Source organism: Mesoplodon bidens, assembly GCF_964165515.1.
Source record: "Mesoplodon bidens genome assembly, chromosome: 3".
In the NCBI taxonomy this organism is placed as follows: Eukaryota; Metazoa; Chordata; class Mammalia; order Artiodactyla; family Ziphiidae; genus Mesoplodon; species Mesoplodon bidens.
Genome location: NC_138178.1, coordinates 83818258 through 83842759, shown reverse-complemented (window position 1 = coordinate 83842759; position 24502 = coordinate 83818258). Strand labels below are relative to the sequence as shown.

Here is a 24502-nt window from a genome sequence, read left to right as displayed (position 1 = left end):
CAATAACTTTTATTCTCTCTTCATAATGCTTAAAATAGTAAGGTAGGGGGAAATACAATGAACTGTTTCACTAAAAATAAAATACTTATCAATAAATTATCACTAAATAAATATTATGGCATATCTATCACTATTTTCAAAAGTTCCTTGTACTGAAATAGGACACTACATGGAGCAAAGTGTTAATTTTCTCACAAGTACAAGAATGACATCCAAAAGACCGTCTCTGAACTGGCTATACCTTTCCCCCTTACCATCAGTGGAAGGGATAAACTAACCTCTCTATTAATCTATCAAGGAAGTGAAATCACTGCCAAAAACCATAATGTTGTTTTGTTTGTTTGTTTTGGGGTTTTCTCTTTTTTTTTTTTGGTAATTTTTAAAGATTATTCTAAGGAAATATATATTTTTTTAAGTGCTCAAAAATGTTTTTACGGGCTTCCCTGGTGGCGCAGTGGTTTAGAGTCCACCTGCCGATGCAGGGGACATGGGTTCGTGCCCTGGTTCGGGAAGACTGCACATGCCGCAGAGTGGCTGGGCCCGTGAGCCATGGCCACTGAGCCTGCGCGTCCGGAGCCTGTGCTCCGCAATGGGAGAGGCTACAACAGTGAGAGGCCCACGTACCGCAAAAAAAAAAAAAAAAAAAAAATGTTTTTACAACTAATGTTGCAGCTTTTACGATACTGAAAAATTGTAAGTGATGTGAAAATGTCATTGATGGGGTACTGGTTAAAGAAATGACAGTGAAGCCAAGAACAGACTCTGATTTAGGCACTGAAAATGATGAGGTGCATAGTGATTGACATGTTCACTCCAAAGCAGAGGGCAAGAACGTATTCAGTGCTGGGATTTGGTCGGGTAGTGTTTTCGATGTTGGAGCACACATGGTCTTCCCTGCCTAAACCGCCATCAGGGTGCAGACCTTTCTAGAGGGTAGCAATAGTTTTCAGATTATGAAAAGTTCATCAGTTCCTATGGAAAATATTAAAAGCTGCTCCTTGGATGAGGCTATTGTATGTCACTGCTTGACTGTTGCAGACAAATGGATTTAAATTAAAAATACTACTTGAATTAAATTTAATCAAATATAATTCAATTATGTTTGAATTAAAAATATTAAATATCCAATGGACGAGAAACGTCACCCCCCCCAAATATACTTAAATAGGTTTTAAATATCCTCTACACTGTCTGTGATGTATAGTATTGGTTTTTAAAATATATACATATACAGATACATACACACAAATATTTGAAAATGATTAAAGAAAATATCTCAGAATTCATTTCCTTATTAGTCATTTCTATCTCCTTTTCTTTGGCAAGGTGACTGGTCAGGATTCCATCTTGTAAAATTCTGGCATTCTGCTCTTGAGAAAGCTGCCTCTGAGCGTCATTTCGCTCTTCTACAACCTGGAGACCCATTTCATGAGGTTTTTGGTCTCATAACATTAAAAAAAAAGTCAAAAGCTTAAGAGCAGAATTAAAAAAAAAACTGTTAAAAGGAAGTAGCCTTTTAAAATAAACACAAGGATATTTATCCCACATGAATAACTTAAGATTTTAATTTAAATGACTGCTAAACTTATCACAGAGCAAAAATACAGGGAGATATAGTATTGTGAAAGAAAATCTTTTTACAAAGCATTTAACTAGTTCCATCACAGTCTCAAGGCAATTTATCCTGTATTTTAACATAGAAAAGCCAAAATTAACACATGGATTGGAATTAAGAATATTACTTTTGAATGGACCAAAAATGCCAATCATTATGTTAATCATTAAGCTCAATTTACCTTCCATTCCTCCATTCAGAAAACATACACAGAGCATGTATTAGAAGCTAAAAATGGCAAGAAATTAATAATTTAAGCTATAAATGTCATAGTTCATATTTAGGATGAGATAACACTTTTTATTTGTTTTAAACCTAAATAATATATATTAAATCAAAGAGATATTACAAATAATACTGGGGAAATACTGTTGGAAATTTGAAATTTTCACCAAAGATTAACTTACCTGATTCAGATTATTTCTCACAGTCCTCAGTTCCATGTCTAGTGCTCTGAGAGTGAGTTCAAGTTGTTGTTTCATTTCAACTTCTTTACTGTATTGCTCTTCTTTTCTTCTTAACTGCTCCCTAATTTTTTCATATAACCTGTCAGCATTTCTTCTCTTCTTTTTTTCTTGTTTTAGGGTGAATCTGCAGTTAAATATGCTTACCTTAAAATGTGTTTTGTTGGAAAATAAAAAGTTCATTTTATGATCTGGCTCTTCACCCGCTGATTTAGTATCCTAATGAAATTTCTGTTCTCCAGTTTTTTTTTCCTTTCTAGGTCTCATATTTTTAATTCCTCACTTCAATCTCTTCATAAAGATATATATACTTGAAAGGTAGCAATGAAAAAACATTCTGCCACTTAAGTAAGTTTTAGTCAAGAGTAACTCTGGTGAATAGTGTAGGAAAGAAATTTTGAAATTATTCAGTGAAGTTAGGCCGAAAATTACCCTGTTTTCCACACTGTCATAATTACTCCTCCTTTAGGACAGATAATTTAGTTACTAGTTAAAAAGAGAAGCTGTTGTTTAGAAACAAGTTTATAAGTTCACTAGAAATAAAATTTCAACTTCATAAAATACTACAGGTACCCCTAAATGACTTACAGTGCCAGATAAAATCTGCAGATGCCTTTTACAGAACATATATCTTCAGACACTGTAATCCAAGACTAGGCTAGGGAGTCTAATATCTGTTGCCCCAAACTTTTTATGTTTCTTCTTTTGCAACATTTTCAACTTGTTGATTATTATCCATTTAATAAATAATTTTAAATTCCGTAAGGCAGGATCCATATTAATTAATTAAATAGAGAGTATTTTGTGCTTTCATCACAAACCTGTGAACTAATTTTATCTCTGTATGAAAGAGATATTGAATAAACTACTCAGTAATCACCTTCCATTTTTACCTTTTATTTCATCCATGCATATGTTAAGAATAAAACTACATAAATGTTTTTAAAAATTTTGTCTTGAGAAAAATGCCCATTTCATACTTCTGTGGGTGGGAGTGTAAAGAAATATAAACTTTCTGGAGAACAATTTAGAAACATGGATCAAAGACCTTTTTAAAAAGTTCTCATACTTTAACCAAATAACACAATATTAAAGAATTTATTCCAAATAAATAATCAGAAATGTAGAAATGAATTTATAGAAGAGACATTCCTTGTAGCATTAAATATAGTGCAGAAAAATGAAAAATAACTGACATTCAATTTGCTAAACAAATAATGACCATAATTCAAAAAGACACAAGCACCCCAATGTTCATTGCAGCACTATTTACAATAGCCAGGTCATGGAAGCAATGTAAATGCCCATCAACAGACGAATGGATAAAGAAGATGTGGCACATATATACAATGGAATATTACTCAGCCATAAAAAGGAACGAAATTGGGTCATTTGTTGAGACGTGGTTGGATCTAGGGACTGTCATACAGAGTGAAGTAAGTCAGAAAGAGAAAAACAAATATCGTATATTAATGCATATATGTGGAATCTAGAAAAATGGTACAGGTGAACTGGTTTGCAAGGCAGAAATAGAGACACAGATGTAGAGAACAAACGTATAGACACCAAGGGGGGAAAGCAGGGGGGTGGGATGAACTTGGAGCTTGGGATTGACATGTATACACTAATATGTATAAAATGGATAACTAATAAGAACCTGCTGTATAAAAAAATAAAATTAAAAAAAAGAGAGATTACAAAAAAATGAGGCTTCATATGGAGGACTTCTGTATGGCCATGAAAATGATGATTTGGAAATATATACATTAAATTATTAGTAGAAGTATCCACTGTTAAGAACTTGCTGTATTATTTCCAAGAATTTCACACTCCACAATACTAATGACGTTTTCTCCCCTGTAAAATCCCAGCAGGTAAGTTAGCAATTATAAAACTTCCCGTAATATTAAAGTAAATACACATCTGTAGTATTACAGTAAATAAAAACAGTTCAAATATTTCTTGAAAACCAAGATGTTCAATACCTCAAGCTGCAGAGCTCTTGTTCCCACTCCACTTTTTGATGCTCTAACTGTGATTTCATTTCTTTTGTTTCTGATAGCTCCTTTTGTAGCCCAGTAACCTTACTTTCCATTTTTTTATTTTGTCCTGTAAGTAGTTCACAGTGATCTTTTTTAAGATCTATTAATCTTTCATATGAAAGAACTGCATCCCGAATTTTCAATAAGCTAACAGAATCTGCATTAGGAAGAAAACAAAGATAGAAATAAAATATATGAGTAATTTTTATGTATAAAGCACTGTGCATTTTCACCTTCACTCATCCATACGTTGAACAAATACCTTTTTTTTTTTTTTTTTTGGCCATGCCGCACACCATGCGGGACCTTAATTCCCTGACCAGGAATTCAAGTGGCTAAATATACAATTCCCCAAAGAGGTGGAGGAAAGAAACAGAAAAAAAAAAATATTTGAAGAAAAGAATGGCCAACAACTTTCTAAACTTAATGAAAACTACAATCCCACAGATCCAGGAGGATCTGGCAAGGAGAGAAGAAGTGGAAGTAAACTATTTTGTAATATTCCTATCCTATATATGATGTGGTACAATATTACTTGAAGGTGGACTGTGATAACCCTAAGTAAAATACTGTAAACCCTAAAGCAACCACTAAAATAGTGAACAAAAGAGTTACAGTTAATAAACCAAAAAAACAAAAAAGAAATAAAACTACATCATAAAAATTACTTGATTAATCTAAAAGATGGCAGAAAAAGAAAAGGGGAACAAAGAACAGATGGGATAAACAGAAATCAAACAGCATAATGACAGATTCATACCTACTGTATCAATAATCACATTAAGTGAAAATGGTCTGAAAACCTCAATTAAAAAGCAGATTGTCAGGGACTTCACTGGTGGCACAGTGGTCAGGAATCCACCTGCCAATGCAGGAGACTCAGGTTTGAGCCCTGGTCCTCCCACACGTCATGGAACAACTAAACCCATGCGCCACAATGACTGAGCCCACATGCCACAATTACTGAAGCCCATGGGCCTACAGCCTGTGCTCCACAGCAAGAGAAGCCACCGCAATGAGAAGCCTGTGCACCACAACGAAGAGTAGCCTCCACTCGCCGTAACTAGAGAAAGCCTGTGCGCAGCAATGAAGACCCAACACAGCCAAAAATAAATAAATTAATTAATTAATTAATTTTTAAGGAAAAGCAGATTGTCAGACTGGATCAAAAAGCAAGACCCAACTGTATGCCACCTATAAGAAATGCACTTTAAACATACAGACATAAATTTGTAATAAGGTTAGAAATAAGATATACCACACTAACATGTGACAAAACAAAGCTAAGCTAGACTGGCTATATTAATACCAAACAAAGTAGACTTCAGAGCAAAAAACATTATCAGCAATAAACAAGGTCATTTCATAATGAGGAGTGTCAATTAATAAGAAGCACAACAACCCTAAACGTTTATGTGCCTAGTAACTTCAAAATATATGAAGCAAAACTTGAGAGAACTGCAAAGAAAAATAGACAAATCCACAATTACAGTCTGAGATTTCAATACCCCTCAATGAATAAGTGATAGAAAGAGCAGGCAGAAAATCAAGGATACTGTAGACTTGAACACCACCATTCTTTTCAAGTAGCCATGGAACACTTACCAAAAGAAGACTATATTCTGGGTTATAAAATAAAGGAGTAAGTCAAAAGGATTTAAGTCATACAAAGTATGTTCTCTGACCACAAAGCAATCAAACTGGAAATCAAGAACAAAAATATTTCTGGAAAATACTCCAATATTTGAAAACTAAATAACACACATCTAAATAATCCTTGGATTAAAGAGGTAATGAAAAGAGGAATTACAAAGTATTTTGAACTGAATAAAAATGAAAACATAATATATTACAATTTGTGGAATGCTGCTTACTTGCATGAAAATTTATAGCACTGGATGTCTATATTAGAAAAGAAGGTCTCAAATCAATGACCTTGGCTTCCAACATAAAAATCCAGAAAAAGAGCAAATTAGGGGACTTCCCTGATGGTTCAGTGGTTAAGGATCTGCCTTCCAATCCAGGGGACACGGGTTCGATCCCTGGTCGTGGGACTAAAACCCCACATGCCATGGGGCAACTAAGCCCGCCCACTGCAACGACTGAACACGCAAGCCACAACTAGAGAGCCGGCATGACGCAACTACAGAGCCCACACACGCTGGAGCCCACACCCCATTTGGAGTGTCACAAATACTGAGCCCACACGCCACAACTAGAGAGAGAAGCCCACGCGCTGCAACAAAAGATCCCACATGCTGCAACTAAGACCTAACGCAGCCAAAAATAAAATAAATAAATAAATATTTTTAAAAAAAGAGCAAAGTAAACCCAAAGCAAGCAGAAGAAAGGAAATAAAAAACATCAAAGAAAAAATCAATGAGAAAAAACAAAACAAACAAAACAAAAAAGACATGGAAAAATCAATGAGGGACTCCCCTGGTGGCACAATGGTTAAGAATCCACCTGCCAATGCAAGGGACACAGGTTTGATCCCTGGTCCAGGAAGATGCCACATACCGCAGAGCAACTAAGCCTATGTGCCAAAACTACTGAGCCTGCATTTTACCATCCGCAAGCCACAACTACTGAGCCCACGTGCCACAACTACTGAAGCCCATGTACCTAGAACCCATGCTCCACCACAAGAGAAGCCACAGCAATGAGAAGCCCGCACACTGAACGAAGAGTAGCCCCCGCTTGCCGCAACTAGAGAAAGCCTGAGCACAGCAATTGAGACCCAACACAGCCTAAAATAAATAAATAATTTTTTAAAAAACCCGTGAAACCAACTATGTTCAGAAGATGAATAAAAGTGATAAACCTCTAGCCAGGCTGATAATGAAAAAAAAAAAAAGAGAGAGAAGGCACAAATTACCAATTTCACAGAAATGAGTAATGAGAAATTACTACAGATTCTATAGATATTAAAAGACTGACAGAGTAATATTATGAACATTATATAAATAAATTTGACAACTCAGATGAAGTGGGTAAATTCCTTGAAAGAGGGAAAATACCAAAGCTCAATCAAGAAAGAACAAATAGGGCTTCCCTGGTGGGGCAAGGGTTGAGAGTCCACCTGCCGATGCAGGGGACACGGGTTCGTGCCCGGGTCCAGGAAGATCCCACATGCCATGGAGCGGCTGGGCCCATGAGACACGGCCGCTGAGCCTGCGCGTCGGAGCCTATGCTCCGCAACGGGAGAGGCCACAGCAGTGAGAGGCCTGCGTACAGAAAAAAAAAAAAAAAAAAAAAAAAAAGAAAGAACAAATAAACTAAATAGCCCTACATCTAAAAAAGAAACTAAAGTCCTACTTAAAGACCTTCCCACAAAGAAAATTCCAGGCCCAAATGGCTACACTGGTGAATTCTACCAAGTATTACAACAGTATACACAAAAATATACATATAAATATACATATTTATACCATGGTCCTACCTTTACACTCCATGCCAAGTTGTTCTATTAGCAACATGGAATTCTTATAATTAGAGAAAAGCATCTGGCAATCCTCAAAAGCTGTTTCAGATGACTGAGTTAAGTCATCAAGGTCATCCATAGAATTAATTTGCTCTTTGACCTACAAATATAAAATACTATTTCACAATGTCCCCAAAATACTTATAAAATATACTAAGTGTACAGAGGTGATAAATATCTCTTTATTAAAGCAAAAACACAGATACTTCTTAAAAGAACAGATTTTTATCAAAGGGATAATTTTATCAACAGTGTTTCTAAATTATTTTTTCAAAGTAAATGTTTCTACAACAAAGGAAGATTTTCTATTTTTCCACTATACCTTTCACAAAGTAATTTTTTACTACAGGATAATATTTTTTATAATTAATTTTTTACTCTACCTTGTTCTTTTCATTAGATGTTTCCTTTGTAGCCCTAGAAAAACAAACGATTCTTTTCAGGCAAATATTAAATACTTAAAATCCAAAGAATACCTAAACCTATTGTTTTTTACATAAAATCTTTGCATTGGTAATTAATTTTCTATAAAAGAGATTAAACAATAAATAGAAAGAGTAACATTAAAGGACAAAGAAAATACACCATAATAATATTAACAAAGCATTAAATTAGATTAAGCTGACAATCAAAGGAAAAGGAAAAACATAATGTTACTTGCATTATTTGATAGGAAGAAGTATACCAGGGTTTTCTGTTATCGTCATTTTCAATAAAAACTAACTTTATGGCACTAAAACCTATTTGGAAAGTATTAAGTCCTTATATGAAAGAAACCCGTTTTTAATAATCATGATATTAGCTTTTTGAGGACTTACTATGTAATTGCTATGCATTATTATAGGCACCTTACATGTCTTAAAGGCATTTTAATCCTCACAACAATTCTGGGAGAGAGGTAATACATTAGGTCCTTTTTACACAGGAAGAAATGCAGCACAGAAAGGCTAAGTAACTTGCCCAAGCCCATACAGCAGATCAGCAGCTGACCCAGAATTCAAACCCAGGAAATCTGGCTTCAACACTTGTGTTTCACAATATGATGAGAAGGTAATATTTATTTTTAAGTGTTTTTAAGTAATATGATAGCAAATGAATCTGTATTATCATTCCATGTCTAGTTATAACTATAAATAATAATTTCTGAATCTTACACATATTTTTCAAAAATAAAAAGACTTTAGACCCAGGCAATATTGGAATTCTATTTTCAATAAAGATTTGCTTTTGTAAAGAAATTCATCAACCCATTGATGAGGGTTTCATTCACCCATTCATTCATTCATTCACCCATTCAGCTGTTTATTCATACATTCAACATATACTTAGTGCACAATACGTGTTAATGACACTTTTGGTATAGGAAGCATGACTTTTGTAATTTAGAACTTTATAATCCAAAAGTAATAATCTGTGATAGATTGTTAATAGTTTTTTTCCTATCAAATATAAACAAAATCTTACCCTTTTCCCTGGAATCTAAACCACTATGAAGTTAACATAACCTGTTTTAGAGTACCTTACAAAACCATAGCCGCTCATGATGATACTGTCATCTAGAATTATCAAGGAATGATTAAATCCTTTTCAGTATGGCCTAAATGTTTGTAAATTTATGATTATATAATTTTTACAAATCTATGTATGATAGAATAACTTTTAAGTACTCATCTGCATATTCAATTATATAAGAATATTACACTTCAAAATCAATGAACAAGCCCTTACCATAAAACTATACGTGAATAGAAGTATTATGTACGATTAGTTTACTATAATATTTTAAAGATAATGTAATACAATCAATAAGCTTTCTAATATTGGACATGCAAACAAGATTAAACTGAATAAATGCATCCTCTACTGGCTCATTTCCAACAGCATACAAACATACTCTAAAAACTCCCATCTTAACATAAAAAGAGAAAGGAAACTCCCTTGAACTCCACATTCCTCTTCAGTTACCATCCAGTTCTCTATTGCCTTTCCCAGTAAATATTCCCTAAGGAGCCGTTTATACTTATTCACTACAGTCCAGCTTCCATGGGGAATATTTATTGAAACTACTTCTGGTCAAAGCCACTCATCCTCATCTTAACTTTTCAGCAGTGTTCATCTGGTATAGTTGAGAATATTCCTGTCATGGCCTGTACACTATATTATGCTGTTCTATTTCCAGAAAAAGTATTCAGTGCTAATATTTCTTGACCTAAAAGAATTTGTAGATTTTACCTGCCATCATCCTGATCTACTCCACTTAAACTGCTGTCATCCTTCATGTGTAGCAGACCACCACTCAGTGAATCAGCCTTCTCAAACACTGGTGTAATCACACATTCTTTTGATGTCCATTTTTCATTTTCCTTTTTCTTTACTTCCTTCATGTGCACGCCAGGACCGCTACTTTAAAAAATCCATTAAAAAGCCAATGTTTTCTAATAATTCTACTGATAAAGAATAAAAAACCAATTTTTGTAAAATTCCAACTCTTACCCATCATAAGTCATTTATTAGTTCACAAAACAGTTATGAAGTACCAACCATATGCAAGCAAATACACATCCTTGCTTCAAAGACAGATACACAATTATGATACAATGTGATATGTAAGAGTTGACACATGAAAGTTATAAGTGAACATAGGAAAGCTTTACAGAAGAGGTTAAATAAACAGAGGAGGTCATGAGGAAAAGAAAATGGAGAAAATCATTTTACTTGGTGATTAGAATGTGAGCACAAAGTTTAGACACATGGAGTCTAGGTGTTTCCGAGAAACTTGGAAGGAAAAGTACAAAATACATGGAAGGAAGCAGAGAGATGAGTCTGGAAAGACATTCTGAAGAACCTCAAGTGCTACAATGAAAAGCTGAAGTTCACTGCCTAAAAGCAATGACTCTTAGACATGGGAGTAATAATTAGATTTCTACTATATTTTTTTGTTTTGTTTTGATATATAATAATGTTTAATTTGCATGATTTTTAAAAATAACATGAGGTACATAAAACACGAAAGAAGAACTCAAGGAAATATCTTGGGGGGGAAATTTACTTTTAAACACCCACATGTTGGGGTCATGTCAGCATCAGGGCTGAAAAATAGGTACCTCAGAGTATCCCTCCACCACCAGCAACAATTTGGCATCTATCCACAGACAAAAGTGGCTTTGTGGCAGTTGCAGGATCCAGCACCATAAACCAAGGGACCTGGGAAGAGTCCTGCCCACCCAAGTGGTAACAGACATACAGACCACAGCCCAGCTGTGGACCCTGCATGGCCCATGAACTGGCTCCAGCCACTCTTAGCAACGTCCAGGGAACCCCTGGAAAACACTGTCTTAGACAATCACCCACAGACGAGAGAGCCTTTGTGGAAATCCAGGTTTCCAGCAGAGAAGTGCCAGCATACCACTGGAACAAAAAAATGCAAGTTGGGATACATTGGAGAGGGCAGTTATTAAAGACTGGAAGAGGTGACTGCTACTTCAAATTCAAAGACAGCAATGCAAAACTTCAGGTAACATAAAAAAAATCAAGAAAACATGACACTACCAAAAGATCACAATAATTTTCCACTAGCAAATCCCAAAGACATGGAGATCTGCAATCTACCTGATAGAGAATTCAAAATAGTAGTTTTAAGGAAACTCAGTGAGCGACAAGAAAACACAGAAAGACAACCCAATAAAATCAGGAAAGTAATACACAAACAAGATGAGGCATTTAACAAAGAGATAGAAATAATAAAAAATAACCAAATGGAAGTTTTGGAGCTGAAGAATACAATGAATGAAAGGAAAAACGCAATAAAGAGCACTGACAGCAGAATGGATCAAACAGAAGAAAGAATCTGTGAGTTAAGAGACAGGAGCTTTGAAATTATCCAATCAGAGGAGAATAAAGAAAAAAAGAATGAAAAAGTGGGAAGAAAGCCTACATAAATTACCAGATACCATCAAAGGAAATAATTCATAAATCATTGCAGTTCCAGAAAGAGAAGATAGGGAGAAGGTGGCAGAAGCTTATTTAAAGAAAAAATGGTTGAGAACTTCCTAAACCTGGCAAGAGATTTGGATATCCAAGTTCCTAAAGCTCATAGGTCACCAAGCAAACTCAACTTAAAGAAATCCTTGCCAGGAGACATTATAACAAAACTGTCAAAAATCAAAGACAAAGAGAGAGTCTTAAAAGCAGCAAAACTAAAGAGGCTTGTAAATTATAAGGGAACCCCCATAAGTCTAGCAATGGATTTCAAGAGACTAGGACGACATATTCAAAGTGCTAAAAGAAAAAAACTGCCAACCAAGAATACTCTATCCAGAAAAGTTGTCTTTCAGAAATGAAGGAGAGATAAAGGCTTTCCCAAACAAAGCAAAGCTGAGGGAGGTCATCACCACTAGACCTGCCTCACAAGAAATTCTGAAAGGAGCCTTCAAGCTGAAATCAAAGGACGCTAATTAGTAACATAAAATATATTTAAATATACAACACACTGGTAAAGGTAAGTATACAGTCAAATCCAGAATACTCTAATACTGTAATACGGTGGTGTGTTAACCAATTAAGTCTAGTATTAAGGCTAAAGGACAAGAGTATTAGAAATAACTATAACCCTAGAAAAATATAAAATTTGTTAATCATGAACATTAGCTCAAATGAGAACTTGTTTTATAGGGAAATAACAATTATCTATTGTTAAATACTGACATAGGCTTACCTATCAGAATCTTCATTCTCCATGGTAGGAAACTGTTGGTTATTAGTTTTTCTGCTCTTTCTCTGTTGAATTAATCCACTATCATCAGCATCATATATGTTTTCTGATACTTCCATTTCACTACTTTTGTGCTTCTTCTTTGCTTCTTCAACCTTTAATGAAAGTTTGACACTACATATAATTGTTATTACCTTATTCATTATACAGACCTTTTCATTGTCATTAATTACTTGACTCAGAGTTTGCCCTGGCTGTAAGCAATAAAAATAGTTTTGTGCTTACTTTAATTTTTTTAATTACAAGTCATTGAAATTTTTGTAAAGTCTGCTTCTTTCTGTTTGAGGAAAAGAAATAAAATTTTAAAAATTTCAAAAAGGGCTTTCTTAATGTGGTGCAGCTATTCACATCCACTCTTCCCTGTCTGATGGCAGAGACAGAGAAATAAAGAGACAAAGACACAAAATTTGTCCTCTTTGGTCTTTACCACCTGGATTTTGCATTAAACAGCCAAATTTAGAGGATGGGACACCTTGGTGCTTCAGTAACAAAAAGGAAACATCCTTCTTTCTGCACTGAAGCTATTCTTCACCCACTGTGTTTTACAGTTCTTTTTTCATTTGGATCCTGGGAATATCAAAAAAGTGACGGTGTTCACTAAAATATATGAACCAAAGTTTACCAAAAAACAGGAGTAGAGTGAAACTGATGAATTGCTAGTTAGTGTGGAATTCTGGAAAATGAGTAATGCCTCCCAATTTCACATTCAATAACCATGAAATTTTACAGCTAAAGGGTACAGAAGCAATTATCTACTTTAGCCCCACTATTTACCAATAATGGGAATAAAACCAAGAAAGGTTCAATGATTTGTCCAAAGCCCCTAAAGTGGCATTTCGTATCATTTCATGGCACCAAAAGAGATGATACAATTCTGTAACCCTGAATCTGATAAATTACCAAATGAATTCATCAGATTAATCAGATAAGTTAAAAGTGTGACTTTGGCAAAGTAATTTAATGCCTCAGTTGGGGGTAGGGCTCATCTCTTTTTCTTTCAAAGGAGAATATCTACAGATTTTTGTCTACTTTAAAACTCAGTCAATGCACCTCTTACACAAAAGAGCAAAGAAACAAATTAAAAAATCTATTACTGGAAGGAAAAAAAAACCCTCATTGCACATCAAAACTCAGTTTTCTCCTTTGGAGATAAATACTGAATTTTTTGGCTGAGGGTTTATACTACCTAAATGATAAAATCATACATGTCAAAACTTACCACATTTTATTAAACAACACAATGTAAAGGTCTGACTCAACAGAAACATCTGAGAGTGGTGATTAAAGAATATGTGGGAGTACATGTATTTGTTATTAAAAATATCTTGAAGTGGCCATGCTGGAATTCTAAGTGCCAAGCGATTGAGTAAAGCAGAGAAGATCGCATACACTAAAGCACAATAAAGAGATTAGTTTAGCAGGAATACGTGTTTATGTCCCTTCTTTCAGTCACTGCTTCCTTCCCATACCATAGAGTGTAATTTATACTTAAAACCCAATAGATTAAAAAGAAAAAAACCCAAACCCTAGCTTATTATATTTCTTAAGCAATTTCCTTTGTGGAAATTCTGGCTCAGAAGGTCACATGGTATGTAGCTAAATTAGATTCCCAGTTCATATGAAAGACTGACAGAGAGAGACTTAGGTTGATTAAGGAACAAAAGCCATGAAAATAGTTTCCTATTATTTAGATGGCAGAAGTAATCTATTTCTACACAATTACCTATTTAGCTGACCCCATTTTATTACTAAGTGGAAAATCAGAATGGATCAGATCATTGATAAAGAGAAAGAACAAAGTAGCAGCAAATGAACCTCTATCTCTTTTTGAAGTTGAATTTTCTCTTTTTCCAAAGCCAGGAACTCTACTTGTAACATGCCTATCTCATTCTTAAGCCTTTGCATATCTTGCTGTAATTCTTCATTTAGATACACTTTGGATGTTCTGTTACTATTCGGTGGAAGAACTCCCACTTTCTAATTCAGGTTGCATGCTTTTATAGTTATTAGCACTGAAATTATCTGCAAGCAATGGCTTCTGGAACCAGTCTTGTATTGGTTGGGTTTTCTTATAAGTATTTGTAACAGCAGAAATATCACGACTTTTTATTTGAATCATGTGTTTCATTTCATTGGAGCGGGCAAGCCATAAATCAAAAAGTCTTTTGGGATCACTAGAGTGAGGTATACATCCGAGTCTAATTTCCAATTAGTGGTATTTTGGTTCATATTTTGTAACATTTGCATATCAATCTCTTGGTCTTCTTGCATTTCAAATGTAACTACTGGGTCCCTTACTTTTTTATTTTCTGTATCATTATAAAAACTCTCCTCATTTTTGTTAAAAACATGTTCAGTGTCTGGTTTATCACTTTCATAGTCTAATTTAATTTCAGTTAAATAAAGCTGTGAAGATGATGGGCAAGCATGTCCCCAAGACCCAGAGGTTAAATAAGATGGAAAAACATTTTCAAGCCTGGGTTCTTTTTGTTCAGGAAATGCTTGGAATGCTAGAGAGACAGATACTCCAAATGCAACTTTTGCCTCACAGTCAGGTATATTATTTGTCAAATTAGAAGGTATTTCCTTTATGTTTGCTCCTTCTTTAGGGTTATCATGTAGTTGCTCTTCCTCAGGACAAACAGTAATTTTGTATTTTTCAAAAGTTCCACCAAACTTCCACTTTAACTTATTTGTGATGTGTTTGAAGTTATTTTTCCACCCTAATTTGCCTCGTTTGATCCACATTTCCTCATGCTTTTGTACACAAGGAAGTCCTGAACATACAGATATGTCCTCTCTATCACATTCCTCATTCATTTCTGGTTCTTGAGGCATTTTTTGCAGATGCAAAAGCGGAAGATCAATTGGCTTGATTTGATTTTCAGATGTCTTTTCTGTCAGGGTACATGTTTGTAAAATAACTTTATCCTTAAGTAATCAAGGACAGACAAAGAAAAATTAGAAAATAATTAAACTTTAACCATTAAACTTCTTAATCTATGTTTAGCTACTCACAAATCACTGGATTACAACTAAGAAGTGAAAAATAACTTGCCTTAGCCTGAAACAGGAGAAAAACATGAACTCACAAGCCCAATTTTGTCATTGTTTGTTTGAACTAAATAATTCATATATGTTAAATCTACCAAAAATGAATTAGGAGATGATTTTTAATGTTACAAAGCCTTCCTTACTTAAAAATATTTCACCTCACCGTACCTTAAAAAGTCCCTATGTGCACGTAAGGATTTTTTTTTAAGGACTAGTAACTGGAGAATAGACAAACCTTAAATTACTGGGAGCCAAAATCAATTAATACCAAACAGAAAGAGGAACAAATTCCTAAATTTTAATGTAAATTATATACTTTGATAGTATTATACGTTGATATAATACCTGCTTTCATTCAGTTATATTATATTCTAATATCCACTAATGAAAGTGGATAAAACATTGTTTAATATTATTTATTGGTTTCCTACCCTGAAATGAAATAAATTAGAAAGTTATTGTTTGTACCCTAACAACAAAGGTCCAATACTGGAAGGTCTGCTTCCTTAATAGGCAGTTGGGTTGATTGTATGACCCCTTCTCTCCCTGAATGTAGATCTTTAGGTCGATTACATAGAGGTCACAGGACAGAATAAATCTTTAATCTTGGCATTAGTGACTGGCAATTTGAAACTGCAAATTTTGAACAGCTGGGAATGATTTCTCCTTCCATGAATCTAACTCACAGACCATCACTGATATACTGTTCATAATTTCAACTGCTTCATCATATGATTCAGTATTTGATTATCACCTTCTTTATCATATAAGGAAGAAGCAAACAATATTCAGGAAATTTTTTTGCCTCAATTCCAAGGACAAAGTTTACCTATAAATTATAATAGATTCTAACAATATTTTAAGCTTTATAATTAAAGCACTATAAAACTAACTATTAAATTATTATCTATCAATTCTAAGAGGTTAATTTTGAAAGGTAATTTCACTTGAACTCTGTTGTTAAAACATAGAAAACAATATTGAGCCAGAAATTTACATTTACATTTTTACATACCTGTGAGTGGTTATTTTTACTTCCATTAAGCCTTTCTTGTGCTTCCTCCGATGTTATTTCTAAGTCTAGTTCTGCTGACAAATCTATATGTTTAGTTAAAATTAACTACTTAGAACAGTTAGATAAAAGACATAATCTTTATAAAAATAGATTTAAAAAATTTTATCAAATGACAATTTAAATTAGGCTTAATCTTTAGCTGAATATTTACTTCTTTAAGAAATACTTCTAATTACCTACAACTCCAACAAACCATCTGGGAAATACCAGATGTCACCAGGTTACAGGCACACAAACATCTCAAAGATTCATTTACAAATTCATCCACCAAACATCAATGAACAGAACAATCAAAAACCAAACAAAGGGTTTCCCTGGTGGCGCAGTGGTTGAGAGTCCACCTGCCGATGCAGGGGACACGGGTTCGTGCCCCGGTCCGGGAAGATCCCACATGCCGCGGAGCAGCTGGGCCCGTGAGCCATGGCCACTAGGCCAGTGCGTCTGGAGCCTGTGCTCCGCAGTGGGAGAGGCCACAACAGTGAGAGGCCCGCTTACCGCAAAACAAACAAACAAAGAAACAAACAAAATTTAAAAATACAGGACAAACATAGAAAGTCACAATATACTCTGTTCTTTACTTCATAATAGTACCTATTTAACAATACACCAAGCTTCAACTGCAACGTTATTCATGGTTTCCAAAATTACTGTTACTTTTCATGCTTTTGTCAGTTCCTTAATCTGAAATGTTTTCCTCTACTCTTCTGACAAAGTTCTTTTCATCTTTTAAGACTCAGCCTGCTTCGTGAAGTCCTCCTTGATTACAGCTCTCTTTCCCCAAATAGGTATCTCTTTCCTAGTAGCTACCTTACTACTTTATAGATTTTTCTAGTGTATCTTCATCACCTGAACTGTAAATTATTTCTTCACATCTATCCTCTTTGCTTCTAGACTGTAGAGGACAATCTCTTGAAATCATCTTTGTATAAACAGTCTTTATTTTACTCAATAATTATTTATTGAGTTCCTGCTCAGTACTAAACATGGACTTTAAAGAAGAATGTAGATAAAAGGTGTCAGGGATGGCTTTTCTAGAGATAATGCCTGAGCTGAGACTTACACAGTGAGGTCAGTCAGATTCAAGGGAATAGAGGGCAGGAAAGGGAGAGAGCATGGAAAGCTGTAGCAAGACAGGCAGAGAAGCATACATAAAACAGGGTGAATAGTTGTCTAAAATACAGGGATAGATGAGAGAGCATCACCAGCAGTTCAGAATTCCAGAGCAAAGGACAGACAGAAAGGGCTAGAGAGCGAGAGTCAGGTAGAAGTTAGATTATGAAAGCCTCGTGTCATTCTAAGATGGCTGGACATTAATATGCTTTAAAGAGTGGTTCACGATCACTGGTGCATTTGACATAGATCACTCTAAATGCTGCGGGAGGGATGAATTTGAAGGCCATACAAATAAATAGAGGGAGAAGAATTTGATGGCATTATAATGCAAAAAAAAAAGATGATGCAGGCCTACACTGAGGGACTGTTTCCAGAAATATTTAGGATATAAAATTACCAGGACCCAGCATAGAATAAATCTTTATTAAATAAATAAATGCACGAACCCTGGGCCCCTCAATAACTAGACTCTGCTTATTACTTTATAAAAGGTATCAACTGAGAAGAGAAATGATCTGCATGAACTGTTTTAAGTTGCTTGTATTTAGTTTCCAGTTTTCCAGTTTCACATCTTCCTGTGTTGACGGGGCTCGTGTACGTGTTTCATTTGAATTTGTGCTTCTTGGACCTACCAAGCTCATGGAGAAATGAGAGCAAACAAGTCACTTGTATAGATAAAAAAAACTTTGAGTTTATAGCCTGTAGTCACTACTCTAGGAGATAACTGAGAATCTTTTGTAAATGTAACATTAATTCCACAGGTAAGGAAAGACAAGAAGATAAAACTATAGGGCTGGAAAAAGAAAACAGTGTATGGTTTATTACTATAGCCCTGATCATATGACTGATTAAGGGCACTAAATTAATTGGTATTTATGTAGAGCATATATTAGATGTGGTTAATCAATAGACTGGGCATCCTAGTAGAATTAGAATTGATTTTCCTTACACTATGTTTAAATGATCAGCACTCCTTAAAACCAATATCCCTTGTGAACTATTAATTCATTAAAAATAATAAGTTGATATACTATGTGGACACAGCTAAGAAGGAGGGACTATGTAGCAATCCCCAATGACTCCCATTACTGCTGGGAAAGCCAATTCTAAAATATATAAACTCATAGAAAATACAAGCAATAGTTTACTATTTGGTTTTGGAGGTGCTTTTTTCGTTACATTGAATATAGTTATAACTAATACTAATGAATTCAGAGCTAAACAAAAATAAAGCTAAGAAACTACATTTTGAGAAGGGAATCTTGAGATGTCTACCTAGGTTTCCCAACTAGTCCCAAAGTTCTAAATATAATCTTGCTACCCACTCTCAGGTGTATGCTAAATACTAGCCTAACGAACCTATTCTCTCTCCTAATTCCCTTTGTTATTTATTATGTTGCTTTGGTCAGAGGAAGAATGCAAACGTCTTGCTAAAAGACGTTTGGCTGCAGGTTGAATAAAAGGAGTAAACACAAAGCAGATTTTGCCACAAAATGATTTTGGAAACATCAGGATTATGGTGAAGCCATGCCGAGGTGGCCTACGGTTGAGGGCTCTGTGTTTATTTATTACATTGTTTGCTTTCTCTGTTTTCTGGCAGTTGTGACTCACACAGGTCACGGAGCGTGTAATCCCCTAACAGAAACAACACTCCGATATTAATCTTTTCTTTATCTGTTAAGGTCATCTGTCCAAATTCTGTGGATGCTGACTGATTTTTGGTCATTGATTGTGACACAAATGGATATTTATCATCAACTTTCAAATGCCCAGCTCTTTGACAAATCTCATTATTGAGCGACAAACTAGCAGAATCCCAACCTGAAAAATCCGAAAACAAAGTTTCCATTTATTAGAATGTGAATTCTAATACAAATTTGACTAACCTGAACAAATTCTTTCTTCAGAGAAGCAGTCCCATGTCCTCCTCTCCCCCCAAACACACTCTTCCTTCATGGCTTATTGTATCTTACATGTCATTGCCATTCATATAGATACGTTAACTATTGCCTCTCAGTTTTTCTAATTTTTAATTTTCTAGTGTTACTTACTTTGATTCACTCATCAATCTCTATTACATATTCTGTATACCTTAAGAGCTTTATTAAAAATTACGTTTCTTCAACATATAAATTTTTTCATTAACAAAATTATGTCTAACCATTTATTTTATGTTTAAATATGCATGACAGTATTGTGTGTTCCAGAGACATGGGTTTTAAAAAATCTTTTAATGAATGGTACTACTTTAATACAATGAGATGGTCTTTCTTCAATGTACCAATATCTTCAGAACTCATTTTTTAAGGCTTGGATAAATATCATAAATTTACAAAAGAAATGATAGCCTTGAGTGACTAATTGTTTCCAGGTAAAAATAGGATAAGTCTAGGTCCACACTAGATCCAAAGTGCATACAGTGCCATGACACAGGAAATGAATACATAACAAAAATATTTTCCTTTTTTTTAACGAAAGTAAAATTGTCAGATTTCAATTTCTTAAGACAAATAAGAGCTGAACCAAAATGGTGGAGTAGAAGGATATGCTCTCAGTCCCTCTTGTGAGAACACCAGAATCACTACTAGGTGCTGGACAATCATCGACAGGAAGACACTGGAACACACCAAAAAAGATACCCCACATCCGAATACAAAGGAGAAGCCACAATGAGACAGTAGGAGGGGCGCAGTCACAGCAAAATCAAATCCCATAACAGGTGGGTGGGTGACTCATAGACTGGAGAACACTTATACCACAGAAGTCCACCCACTGGAGTGAAGGTTCTGAGCCCCGCATCAGGCTTCCCAACCTGGGGGTCCGGCAATGGGAAGAGAAATTCCGAGGGAATCAGACTTTGAAGCCTAGTGGGATTTGACTGCAGGACTTTGACAGGACTGGGGGAAAAACAGACTCCACTCTTGGAGGGCACACACAAGGTACTGTGCGCAGTGGGACCCAGAAGGAGGAGCAGTGACCCCACGGGAGACTGAACCAGACCTACCTGCTAGTGTTGGAGGGTCTCCTGCAGAGGCGGGGGGTGGCTGTGGCTCATCGTAGGGACAAGAACATGGGCAGCAGAAGTTCTGGGAAGTACTCCTTGGCGTGAGCCCTCCCAGAGTCTGCCATTAGCCCTACCAAAGAGCCAAGGTAGGCTCTACTGTTGGGTTGCCACAGGCTAAACAACCAACAGGGAGGGAACACAGCCCCACCCATCAGCAGTCAAGTGGATTAAAGTTTTACAGAGCTCTGCCTACCAGAGCAACACCCAGCTCAACCGACCACCACTCCCTCCCATCAGGAAACCTGCACAAGCCTCGTAGATAGCCTCATCCACCAGAGGGCAGACAGGAGAAACAAGAACTACAATCCTGCAGCCTGTGGAACAAAAACCACACTCACAGACAGATAGACAAGATGAAAAGGCAGAGGGCTATGTATCAGATAAAGAAACAAGATAAAACCACAGAAGAACAACTAAATGAAGTGGAGATAGGCAACCTTCCAGAAAAAGAATTCAGAATAATGATAGTGAAGATGATCCAGGACCTCGGAAAAACAATGGAGGCAAAGATCGAGAAGATGCAAGAAATGTTTAACAAAGACCTAGAATAGTTAAAGAACAAACAAACAGAGATGAACAATACAATAATTGGAATGAAAACTACACTAGAAGGAATCAATAGCAGAATAACTGAGGCAGAAGAACACATAAGTGACCTGGGAGACAGAATGGTGGAATTCACTGAGCAGAAGAGAATAAAGAAAAAAGAATGAAAGGAAATGAAGACAGCCTAAGAGACGTCTGAGACAACATTAAACGCAACAACATTCGCATTATAGGGGTCTCAAAAGGAGAAGAGAGAGAGAAAGGACCAGAGAAATATTTGAAGAGATTATAGTAGAAAACTTCCCAACATGGGAAAGGAAATAGCCACTCAAGTCCAGGACGTGCAGCGAGTCCCATACAGGATAAACCCAAAGAGAAACATGCCGAGACACACAGTAATCAAATTGGCAAAAATTAAACACAAAGAAATATTACTGAAAGCAACAAGGGAAAAACGACAAATAACATACAAGGGAACTCCCAAAAGGTTAACAGCTGATTTCTCAGCAGAAACTCTACAAGCCAGAAGGGAGTGGCATGATGCACTTAAAGTGATAAAAGGGAAGAACCTACAACCAAGATTACTCTACCCAGCAAGGATCTCATTCAGACTCCACGGAGAAATCAAAAGCTTTACAGACAAGCAAAAGCTAAGAGAATTCAGCACCACCAAACCAGCTCTGCAACAAATGCTAAAGGAACTTCTCAAAGTGGGAAACACAAGGGAAGAAAAGGACCTACAAAAACAAACCCAAAAGAATTAAGAAAATGGTCATAGGAACATACATATTGATAATTACCTTAAACGTGAATGGATTAAATGCTCCAACACAGGCTTGCTGAATGGATACAAACACAAGACCCATATATATGCTGTCTACAAGAGCCCCACTTCAGACCTACGGACACAGACAGACTGAAAGTGAGGGGATGGAAAAAGATATTCCATGCAAATGGAAATCAAAAGAAAGCTGGAGTAGCAATACTCATATCAGATAAAATAGACTTTAAAATAAAGAATGTTACAAAAGACAAGGAAGGACACTATATAATGATCAAGGGATCAATCCAAGAAGGATATATAACAATTATAAATATACATGCACCCAACATAGGACCACCTCAATATATAAGGCAACGGCTAACAGCTGTAAAAGAGGAAATCAACAGTAACACAATAATAGTGGGGGACTTTAACACCTCACTTGCACCAATGGACAGATCATCCAAAATGTAAATAAATAAGGAAACAGAAGCTTGAAATGACACAATAGGCCAGATAGATTTAATTGATATTTATAGGATATTCCATCCAAAAACAGCGGATTACACTTTCTTCTCAAGTGTGCACAGAACATTCACCAGGATAAATCACATCTTGGGTCACAAACCAAGCCTCAGTAAATTTAAGAAAATTGAAATCATATCAAGCATCTTTTCTGACCACAACACTATGAGATTAGAAATGAATTACAGTGGAAAAACATAAAATACACAAACACATGGAGGCTAAACAGTAAATTACTAAATAACCGAGAGATCACTGAAGAAATCCAAGAGGAAATCAAAAAATACCTAGAGACAAATGACAATGAAAACACAACAATCCAAAACCTATGGGATGCAGCAAAAGCAGTCTTAAGAGGGAAGTTTATAGCTATACAAGCCTACCTCAAGAAACAAGAAAAATCTCAAATAAATAAAATAACTTTATACCTAAAGGAACTAGAGAAAGAAGAACAAACAAAACCCAAAGTTAGCAGAAGGAAAGAAAACATAAAGATCAGAGCAGAAATAAATGAAATAGACACAAAGAAAACAATAGCAAAGATCAATAAAACTAAAAGCTGGTTCCTTGAGGAGATAAACACAATTTATAAACCATTAGCCAGACTCATCAAGAAAAAGAGGAAGAGGACTCAAATCAATAAAATTAGAAATGAAAAAGGTGAAGTTACAACAGACACCGCAGAAAGACAAAGCATCTTAAGAGACTACTACAAGCAACTCTATGCCAATAAAATGGACAACCTGGAAGAAATGGACAAATTCTTAGAAAGGTATAACCTTCCAAGACTGAACCAGGAGAAACATAAAATATGAACAGACAAATCACAAGTAATGAAATTGAAGCTGTGATTTAAAATCTTCCAACAAACAAAAGTCCAGGAGCACATGGCTTCACAGGTGAATTTTATCAAACATTTAGAGGAGAGCTAACACCCATCCTTCTCAAACTCTTCCAAAAATTTGCAGGGGAAGGAGCACTCCCAAACACATTTTACGAGGCCACCATCACCCTGATACCAAAAACCAGACAAAGATACAACAAAAAAAGAAAATTACGGACCAATGTCACTGATGAATATAGATGCAAAAATCCTCAACAAAATACTAGCAAACAGAATCCAACAATGCATTAAAAGGATCATACACCATGATCAACTGGGATTTATCCCAGGGATGCAAGGATTTTTCAATATACACAAATCAATCAATGTGATACACCATATTAACAAATTGAAGAATAAAAACCATATGATCATCTCAATAGATGCAGAAAAAGCTTTCAACACAATTCAACACCAATTTATGATAAAAACTCTCCAGAAAGTGGGCATAGAGGGAACGTACCTCAACATAATAAAGGTCATATATTACAAACCCACAGCAAACATCATTCTCAATGGTGAAAAACTGAAACCGTTTCCTCTAAGATCAGGAACAAGACAAGGATGTCCACTCTCACCACTATTATCCAACATAGTTTTGGAAGTCCTAGCCTCAGCAATCAGGGAAGAAAAAGAAATAAAAGGAATATAAATTGCAAAAGAAGAAGTAAAATTGTCACTGTTTGCAGATGACATGATTCTATACATAGAGAATCCTAAAGATGCCACCAGAAAACTACCAGAGCTAATCAAAAAATTTGGTAAAGATGCAGGATACAAAATTAATGCACAGAAATCTCTTGCATTCCTATACACTAATGATGAAAAATATGAAAGAGAAATTAAGGAAACACTCTCATTTACCATTGCAACAAAAAGAATAAAATACCTAGGAATAAACCTACCTAGGGAGACAAAAGATCTGTATGCAGAAAAGTATAAGACACTGATGAAAGAAATTAAAGATGATACCAACAGATGGAGAGATACAGCATGTTCTTGGATTGGAAGAATCAATATTGTGAAAATGACTATACTACCCAAAGCAATGTACAGATTCAATGCAATCCCTATCAAATTACCAATGGCATTTTTTACGGAAC

The 24502-nt window shown here is 35.5% G+C and overlaps 1 protein-coding gene and 1 long non-coding RNA gene across 2 annotated transcripts in view; both read right to left on the bottom strand.

Moving 5' to 3' along the window:
* LOC308614833 overlaps positions 1 to 24502 on the bottom strand; it is a 103729-nt gene that overhangs the window by 44923 nt on the left and 34304 nt on the right. The window lies entirely within an intron of this gene.
* The window catches only part of LOC308614819 (ankyrin repeat domain-containing protein 26-like), a 57555-nt gene that overhangs the window by 23470 nt on the left and 9583 nt on the right, over positions 1 to 24502 (bottom strand). Inside the window, exons 5-11 of the mRNA XM_081229585.1 lie at positions 16446 to 16528; positions 12320 to 12471; positions 9838 to 10008; positions 7989 to 8022; positions 7564 to 7705; positions 4065 to 4278; positions 2023 to 2206 (exon numbers count right to left, since the gene is read on the bottom strand). Of these exons, the coding sequence (XP_081085711.1) occupies positions 2023 to 2206; positions 4065 to 4278; positions 7564 to 7705; positions 7989 to 8022; positions 9838 to 10008; positions 12320 to 12471; positions 16446 to 16528 (980 nt within the window). The remainder of the gene's footprint in view (positions 1 to 2022; positions 2207 to 4064; positions 4279 to 7563; positions 7706 to 7988; positions 8023 to 9837; positions 10009 to 12319; positions 12472 to 16445; positions 16529 to 24502) is intronic.